At 46.5% G+C, this 9,626-nt stretch overlaps 1 protein-coding gene and 1 pseudogene across 2 annotated transcripts; both read right to left on the bottom strand.

The window, feature by feature from the left end:
• Positions 1-3,783: 3,783 nt before the first annotated feature.
• On the bottom strand, positions 3,784-7,122 carry LOC115745159. Of its 2 annotated transcripts, XM_048280325.1 has the most exons (4): positions 6,663-7,122; positions 5,559-6,330; positions 4,815-5,198; positions 3,784-4,034 (listed from the first exon to the last, which is right to left on the bottom strand). In XM_048280325.1, the coding sequence occupies exons 1-4, from the start codon at positions 6,993-6,995 to the stop codon at positions 3,802-3,804; spliced, it is 1,722 nt and encodes a 573-aa protein (XP_048136282.1). In that variant the 5' UTR covers positions 6,996-7,122; the 3' UTR covers positions 3,784-3,801. The 2 variants fall into 2 exon arrangements, with proteins under 2 accessions (XP_048136282.1, XP_030536427.1); XM_030680567.2 differs by having other exon boundaries at positions 4,815-6,330.
• An 889-nt stretch (positions 7,123-8,011) lies between these two features.
• LOC115745892 lies at positions 8,012-9,626 on the bottom strand (annotated as a pseudogene).

The following is a 9,626-nucleotide window of genomic DNA, read 5'->3' as shown; positions in this document are numbered from 1 at the left end:
GTTCCCCTCTTTTGACGGCGTCAACTCCGGACTTAACGTCCCGTCCGACATCTCCGTTTCGTACAGGGTCGTGCCCCGTCGGACAGCGAGCGTGATTCGACGGCGTCAGGACCGCGCACCCGCACGAGCCTGATTATTTACTGTTTCGGCCACGCGGCGTCGTCGGTCGTAGGTTGTTAAATCAGTTAATTAGGGCCTTGAGAATGTGGTTATAAGTGACCGGCTCTATCTTAACGTGGCACTTCTCGGATTATACCGATCGTACATTTGTCACACGGATGTGTTGAGTTAGGCTGGATTAAAAAAAAAAAAAAAGTTCAGCCCAAATTGAATTTGGATCCATTTTCATACATTATAAATCCGAATTATCGTGTTTAACCCGACCAATATCGGTAAAGGTACTTTTGTATTTAATCAAATCTATGAAAAAAAAAAAAATCATATCCAAAATGACGTGAAAACAAGGAATGAGCGAACACAAGATCGAATGAGGGCGAAGATTGATTGAATCTACAATAAGTTGTGAACCGATTTAGCACCCTTATTATTTTGGGCTTTACCATTTTAAACTCATTTATGACTCATATACTAAATATAATTAAATCATATAACAACTCAACATTTCAAGAATGGGTTAAGAAATAGGTAAATGGCCCGTTTTGACAAGTCTCCCTACCGGCGATCTTCGTTCATCAATAGTGGTTACTATAAAAGCCTTCCACATCATGGTCTATGGAATTTCATACTAACTTCTCTCAATTTGTCCCTCCTTGTCATGTTAACGGGGTCTTCGCACAAGTCGCATGAACAACAGGACAAGGGATATTATCTCTAACCGCTATCTTCATTAGTTCGTCGATCTCTGCTTTTTATTATTTCCGGCCATCCATTTTACTCGCGCAAATACAATTAATGGTTAGCATTTTTTCTTTTAGGTACGGCGAGAAAGGCGCTTTCGAGATCGAGCAAAATCTCCATCCTTGGAGCACTTTGCTCGAGTCTCACGAATCGGGTAAAACGCGAGCTAAAATCACCCTTATCGAGTGCTTAACAAATTACCATAACAAGGTTGGCCAAAAGCATTTCGTCTTTGCTTTTTCTACTTGTCCTTTTATCTACTTGTCGACATTAAATAGCACGTCATTCTCGTTTGTTTCTCAACCGTCTTAGATTGAGGTTAGACTCATAGCTTTAATTACGATGGCCTTGTCTCATTCCACTACTTATGCCTCCAAGCACTAATTTGTTCAAATAAGAATTTAAGGGGTTCGATTTGGTTGCACTTATAGAAAATAATACTCACCGGCTATCCCGCCCAATAGAAAAAAAATTATAAGAGATAATACCATAAAAAAAAAAACTCTAAATCAATGCATCAGTGCTATATTTATCCCATATTACTATTTATGTCACAAAAACTCCCCAACATGTAAACCCTTGCCACATTTATCTCGAACTAATGTTTATGTCACAGAACAAACATCCTAAACCAGTACACATATGCCACATTTATAAAAACCGGTGCACCCGTGTCACATCGCAAAAAATCCTAGATTTACCATAATTTGGGGTAATTGGGATGGACATATAATTTTGTGGTATGTGTGGCATGAGCGCAATAATTCGAGATTCTTTTTATACCACAAAAATTAGTTTTGAGTAAATGTGACATTTGTACTAGTTTTACATTTATGGGGGAAAATTATCAAAAAAAGGTCTTCAGCTTATAGAAATTGTGCAGAAATTTAGTTCCAAACATTTTTTGGCCAATTCAAGTATTCGACATTTTGCATTTCTTCCAATTTAGTCTATTCAACGAACCTTGGCCGGCCGAAGGCGGCGTGACGCTGACGTGACATTTCTATTTTTTCCTTCTCCTTCTTCTTCCAATCGATCGCCAAAACAATGCAGAAAAAATAAAAAAAATTTAAAAAAAAAACATGACAATAAATATTAAAAAAGCCAATGGCCGGCAAGGTCGACCTTGCCCCCTTGGCCTCCGGCCGGTTGGCAATTCGACGATCCGCTAGAGGAATAAGGAGAATAAAAAAAATAAAGAAAAGAAAAGGAAAAATGAAAAACAAAAAAAATAAAAAAAATATTAACATATTAGTAAAAATTGCATGTTAGCGTCGGCCGGCTAAAGTTGACCTTATGGATTGAATTGGCATAAATACAATGATTTATGACTCCATTGGTAAAAGAAGATTTATGAATGAATTGACATAATTGTAATAGATTTTAAATTTTTTTTTTGATAATTTTCTAATGGTATTAGCCCAAATTTAAACTAAGCATGTTCAAAATGAAGTAAAAAACAAAAAAAAAAAAAGTAAAAACAAACATTAAACCCACGCTAAGTATTTGAGCCCTTGTTGGAGAAATGAGCCAAATTTGGATAATTATAATATAATCGTACCCGATCACTTGACCCTCTGCCACAAGGACATAATCCATATGGTCTTTAATTGCCAAAAAGTGATTGTCTAGAGACAACCAGTAGGAACCCTCAATTGTTTATACACCATTTCATCAATGTCTCTCTGTCCCGCCATTTGATTGATTAATGTTTGTTGCGTACAATCGCCTCTTTGCTTGAGGCCGAAGGTATCGCCCCGAGGACCGCCCCGGTCCATTTCGACTTCTCTCCGAGAAGAAGAGGGGGCAGGGGGGGGGGGTTCGAGTTCGAGCGTCGCTGACGATCCGTCTCGGGCGCGTGGTCGGCGTCGGGGGGGGAACGCGGGACTTTCGATTCTGTCTTGTCCGTGTCCGAAAAAACGGTCCTTTCGATCTTTGTCGCGGCTTTCCGATCGCTCAGTTTGCGAATCGATCTCAAGATGCTGTGTCCGGAAAAACCAGCAGAGGGAAGGAAGAGAAGGGTGGCGGGGCAATGCCGTGATGACAAGAAGAGCCCGGGAAGGCAAGTGGGGCCCTCCGTTTGTCAAAAAGAGCCAGCGAAGAGGACGTGAGAGCACGTGCTGGTTAGGAAGACAACGAAGCGAACCCCGCCCACGCGCCTACGACGGGGCTCAACCCCTAGGCGGTGCGTCGCCGTCTCGTGACGGTGGTCACGTGGGGGGGGAGGGTAAAAGAGGGGACCCACAAGAAGAGAAGCCAAAAGCGGAACACCTTTGTGGGGGCCACCTGCTTGTGCTTCCCCTGGCCCCCCACCTTCCCCAAATTCTCACCTATCATATTCATAGGTTAGGTCGGGTCGGATCGGGTTTTCATGACACCCCAATCAATTTGAAACATAAAAAACGTGTGCTTGCTTATGGACCCGACTCGCGCATAACCCGAACTGCTGTGGTTCGAGTCGGATTGGGACTTGGGTCGATTTTTATCGATCGGTCAGCTCCCACGGCAATAGCACCACACGAAGGAACATATATTAATTTGAAATTTTTCGTAGTATCAATCGTTTTTTTTTTTCCCATCGTCGCCAAGAACAGCAAATCGACCCATGGATTTGGTGATATGATTTAGATGCATTCCCCACGTTTTATGCCACTGTCGGTTGCCGCTGTCACATCCCATTTTGCTCTGCAGTGAACTTGGTCATTACTTTCGATCATTACTCTCTTTTAACATTGGAGCTTCTTTCAAAATCTGTCATTCCACAGAGATAGAGAGAGAGAGAGAGAGAGAGAGAGAGAGCAGACATTCACTATAGATTCCAAGTTCTATGCATCTACCCTATTCTGGAGAAAGTGAAGAGCCCACCAATTCTCCCTTGAAAATCCATGGTGACTCTGATAAATGTAGAAGCAACAGAGGCAATTGGGGAAAAAAAAAAGACCTTTAATTAGCTTCACTTAGCTTCTCAAGCAGAAGGGTGTCGACGACGGTCTTTACGTAGACATAGAAACACTCTCTGCAGGAATTAGGCATGAGAGTGGACTTGTGGAGCCTCCGAATGTCGTCGGTGTGACGACACACCGACCTGGGAATGACAGACTTAGGCCGCTCTAAGCCACATGCGGCCAGTATGGTATGGGTCGCCGCTCTGGCGATTTCTTTGAATGCATCAACTCCTGCAGGAGCGACAAAGGATGAGAAACTCGCTATTAAATGACAAGAATGAAGAGTACAATAACGAGTGTTCAAAAATAAAAAACAAAAATGAGATCGTTGGAGTAAGTTAAGATGGTGAGATCCCAGGAATTGAGTGAGATGATGTTCGACGAAAAGTGGCAGTCAGGACTCTAGTTACCAAGCAAGAGATGATATTAAGATTAGCTACTCAACCCTAAGTCCGAGGAAGCAAGACTCGCAGTTATGGTTGATTCCTTCGTGTCTGAATCAGAAGTAATCCTTGCACCTAATAACAGGTGTTAACAAATTACATCCAACCGATTGGCTTCAAGGAGGAACTAATAACATGATGTGCTGTCTGCGCTTCTGTGTGAAACTCAACATCTGATTCTTCACAACTAGACGTGTCAACATTTCACTTATTTTTCTCACTGTACTTAAACAAAAACAGAATGATAACTACAACGGTCACGTTAACTGAAAAAGGTTCTCCTCCTACTGTGTTAGACATGCTGTTTTCTCGGTGACATTTCCAAACATGTTCAGGCAAAGCAAGATATACCAACTGAAACAGAAGATGCGATTGGTCACACAAAAGCCCGTAATAACATCCAAGAGAATCTTCTGGAAGAAAAATATAAATCTGTCGCCAGGTAGAACAATATCTTTATGATCCCCAAAGAAACTCAATCAAGATTACGCCCTAGAGATGTTCGTTATATCAGATTTATCACCAACTGAAATCCATAAGTAAGTAGAAGGTTGCTTAACGAACATACCGAGCCGTTTATTGCAGCTAAGCAGTTTCAAATTGAACTTGACAAGAGATTGGATTTCACTTTTTGCGCCATCACCTCTTCTAGAGTGGCCAGCTACATGAGCCTCTTCCAGCACTCCTTTCCCCTGGGAATTCTGTGATGAAGCAATGCTGGCCGCAAGTGTGGCAGGAGAAGAATTGGAGGATCCAGACACAGAACCAGCTGCAGATGTCACAGAAGGACAAATGTCTTCTTGGTAAGTGATGCTGTGTAACGTTCCGACAGATTTATTTGGGTCATACCCATGCCTTTGCAAGCCAGCTTGGTCCATTGTGGAAGGAGGCAAGCCTGGACATCTTTTCTGTCTCTGCCTATTAATTACTGGAGATCTAGGCCTAAAGGATCCCGATACCGAACCAGCAGAAGATGTCAAAGAAGGACAACTGTCTTCTTGGTAAGTAATGCTGCATGATGTTCTGACTGATCCATTTGTATGATACTCATGCCTTTGCAAACTAGCTTGGTCCATTGTGGAAGGAGGCAATCCCGGGCATCGTTTCCGTTTCTGCCCATCAATTACTGCAGATCTAGGCTTAGACAATTTATCACCAGCATGACTGACCTTATGCTGCAAAGCTGCTGCACATTCAGTATGGCTACTTTTATTTACTTGATTCCTCAATTCTAAGTGACCAATATTAAGACTGGCTACTTTTGGAGCATTTCCTTTCCCGACCAATTTGTTTGCTACATGGCGAACACTACCTGTTAAATCACGAGCTTGTCGTCTGGACTTGGCTCTATCCATCATTTTCCATGCTTTGGTGATACCATACTTATCTTTGTTGTTGGGAGCAAAACCTAACACAGAATCTTCATCTTCCGATGGTTGATGACTCGAGGATGGCTGAGCTAATCTGTCGTGCCCAGAATTATTATGGTCTTGCTCTTTACTCTGACCGTGCACAGACTCCACATTACCTGAATGAAAGCTCAATGAACCATGTCGCAGTGCATCCCAGTTCTCACGAAGTGCCTTTATACGAATATGCACATCACGACATCGTTGTAGAGTTCTTGCACCTGAATATTCCGCTGCTCTTTCTGCAACACCGGGATCCCTTCTTTCGCCTTCTTGGGACATTTCCCCATCAATTCCATCTCCACTTTCAGGTACGGCAGCACTCGAGTCTAAAGGTGACGACATTGTTGTAGTGGGGCGCCCGATGTTAGAGGCAATGCCGTCTCTTACGATATCGAATATCGAAACTCGCGGCTCAATTGATGGCATCGAAACATGTCCAATGCAGCTCTCTCCTTCATCAGTTCTCGCATGTTCATCCCTCATAACAGCGCAGTCATGGCAAAACCAATCCCCTTGGGGTACAGTGACACCCAAGCCCACACAATAAGTATGAACAGCCGAATCGCAGAGATCGCAAAGCAGCAGACACCATTCATCTTGTGTGCCTCGACAGACACCACACCGAGTTTCCATATAAGGATTAAAAGATCCAATTCCATGGGGATCATATACCTGCAAAAGAACACAGATAGCAAATTGCTTCCTTCACTAGATTACTCGGTGGAAATCAAGTCCACGATCATATGCTCAAGCAGAGCGGAGGCAAAAATCACCAAATTAAATCAAACACATTCAACTCAAACCCTTCATCCGAGACTGTAGCTCGAAACCTAATTCAATTATAAACCAATTTCGATCAGAGGAAGCAGGGAAAACCAATGACTCGCCATAAGAAGCCCGATCAAAATCTACGAGTTTTGCCGATTAAGCGCAGGAAAGAAAAAGGACCCAGTTATCAAAACCCGAAACTCAATCAAACCCGAATTCGAAACATCAGAACGGACCTGGTCACGAGGCGGGACGCACACGATCCTTTCGCCGGCAAAGACGCCGTCTTTCGGAGGCCTGAGGATGGTGGAGAACCTGCGCTTGCACATGGGGCACTTGGACTCCACCTTGGCCCACTCCATGACGCACACGAAGCAGAAGTAGTGGTCGCAGCTGTCGATTCGGCCTCGGACGGCTCTTCCCCCCTCCGTCAGGCAGATTCCGCAGCGCACGTCGCCGTCGCCGCCGCCGTTTCCCTCCCCCATCGGGCGCCGCTCGTCGTCGTCGTCGTCGAGGGCTTTCTTCAAACGCTTGCTCGGCGGCGAGGTGGGTGTGGCGGGACTCGCCATGGTTAGCGAGTTGCGAGGGAAGGCGGAGTCACCCCGGGAAGGAGGATCCGAGAAACTGAGAGTGGAACAAGAAGCCCAAAACTTGTCCTGCGGTTTCAAACTGAACCAACAGAATCTTTTCCCCTTTGGTTTTTCTTGGGCCTTCCTCCCTAATTTTACAAGATCACGAATTCGCGAAAATCTAATAAGGATAAGCATAAAAATTCTAAAACTTATCACAAAAATATAATTCGAGTTTAAAAATTATAAAAATTGCAACGAAACACTAGAATTTGTTCAATTGATGCAGTGAAATCCTTCTATTGACATCGTTCAATGAAAAATGCTCACACGTGTTTTTTTTTTCTTTTTAAATTTTATTGTTTTATATCGTACATGGCAATAATATGATGAAAATGATGTCGTTTTGATCAAAATTTGAATTTTCAATGCAATTTTTAAAAATATTTAAAAAAAAGGTGAAAAACCCATGGCGGCCGCCGCTACCCAACAATGGTGGGGATGGCTCGGCACCCTCGCCCGCGACCGGCAAGGGTTGTTGGCTCTCCCCCAGATATGGCCAAGGGCTGCTGGTGGATGGGGTGGTGATGAGGGCTCACCTGGGTTTTCATCTTTTTTTATATAAAAATATTAAGCTAATTTCTTAAGTTTATATTACATAAATTTTGGATTAAAAAAAATAAGATTTGGAAAAAAATATATATTATTTTAGCCTTATGCATAATGTCGGATCAAGTCATAGAGAAACTTAAAAAAAAAAAATCACATCACCATCTAATAGAAGAATTCGATTTCATCAATTTGATCAATTTTAGGATTTGCTTGTATTATTTGTAGATTTTAGGACTTTCAATACATTTGTTTCAATCTAATGTAAACGCAAATTCGTGAGAACTCGATTAGTACTGGACAATACATATTGAACATTACATTTCGTTGAATTCGGGTTAGCTCCTCATAATCCGTACATATAACCCTAGTTTATATCCCCGGAATACTCTTATGGCCGATCTGTCACCCCAATCTACTTAAACAATCCAAAGGCTTCGCCCCGTCCCGTTTGGAGAACGGCCCCTCGTCTTTACGTTCTCTCAACGTTGCTCGTGGCTTCGGTGCATAGAACGTGAAGATGCTAAGTACGGATTTTGCTCCTCCGTTGCTCGTCCACGCGCCTCACGAAGTCGCCCAAATCTTCATCGGAGCTCCCTCCTTTGATCGCGCCCCAAGCCGCGCTGCTCATCTCCTTGGCTCGGACCCTCTGGGGCAGATCACCCCTCAACGACTCGGCCAGAACCCGGGCCAACTCCGCCGCCTCCGGTACCTTCTCCGACCCCTCGCCGACTCTGATTCCCACGCCCAATTCGTCCACCAGCAGCTTGGCGTTCACGAATTGCTCCGCGCCCATCGGCCACGTCAGCATCACCGTCCCGGCGCTCAGCCCTTCCAGCGTCGAGTTCCATCCGCAGTGAGTCAAGAACGCGCCCACGGCTCGATGGCGCAGGATCGCCACCTGCGGGGCCCAACCCCTGATCACGAGGCCCCTCCCGACCGCTCGATCCTCGAAGTCCTTGCTGACCGTCCCGCAATCGCCCGCCACGTGTCCTCCTCCCCTGCCTGGCTCCCTCACGCATAGGATGAATCTGACCCCACTTCGCTCCAGCCCGGCTGCCAGCTCGTCCATTTGCCGCTGCGTCAGCACGGCACGGCTCCCGAAGCACACGTAGACGACGGACTCGTCCGGGAAGGCGTCCAGCCACGTCAGCACCTCGCCGGCTGATACCGAGGTGGGCCCGCCCCTATTGACGGGCCCGGCCGTGTCGTCGGCCTCCGCTGGCAGCAGCGGGCCCACGGCCCAAACCCGGTCGTGCCCGACCTCTTTCCTGATGTGATCCAGGTAAGCCCGATCCAACCCGTCGAACGAGTTGATCACGATCCCCCAACTCTGGATATTGCCGATGGCGCCCTCCCGTTGGAGCTCCATTTCCGGATCTCCCGCCTCGTAATTCCTGTATATCTGGGGTATGTGCGACCAGGGAAAGCGGGGGCAGTTCGGCAATTTCGGGAACGAGACCATCGACTCCTCGTCGGGCCTGGGGGGTCCGCCACAGGGCGAAGGAGACGGAGAGCGCGAACGCGCCGGACGGCGAGAAACGACGCGCGCGGGACGCCGCGCTCGCGGGCGAAGCGGTGGGTCCAGCCGAGGAAGAAGTCGGAGACGACGGCGCAGGGCGGGGAGGGGTGGGACTCGAACCACCGGGAGAGGAGGGGGAGGTGGAGGTCGCGGAGGGAGCGGACGTTGGCGGCTAGGCGCCTCTGCGGCGGAAGGGGCGTCGCGGGCGGCTCAGGGGAAGGCAAGACGAGAGGCTGGAGCGAGGAGGGGGAAGAAGAAGGAGAGGAGAGGAAGGGGTCGAGCAAGTGGAGGTTGTCGGGGGTGACGAGGACGGTGACGGTGACGGAGACGGCGAGATCGGAGGGGCGGAGGTGGAGGAGCTTGTGGGCGAGGTCGAGGAGGGGGATGATGTGACCGGAGGTGGGGTAAGGGTACATGAGGATGTGGACGGACATGGCTGGAGCTCCAATCAGTTGCGGTCGTCGAAGTCAGCGGAGGGATGGAACGTGTCTCGCTCTCTC

This window comes from Rhodamnia argentea, chromosome 6 (assembly GCF_020921035.1).
Source record: "Rhodamnia argentea isolate NSW1041297 chromosome 6, ASM2092103v1, whole genome shotgun sequence".
In the NCBI taxonomy this organism is placed as follows: Eukaryota; Viridiplantae; Streptophyta; class Magnoliopsida; order Myrtales; family Myrtaceae; genus Rhodamnia; species Rhodamnia argentea.
The sequence above is the reverse complement of the archived record's forward strand: the minus strand, read 5'-3'. Positions and strand labels throughout refer to the sequence as shown.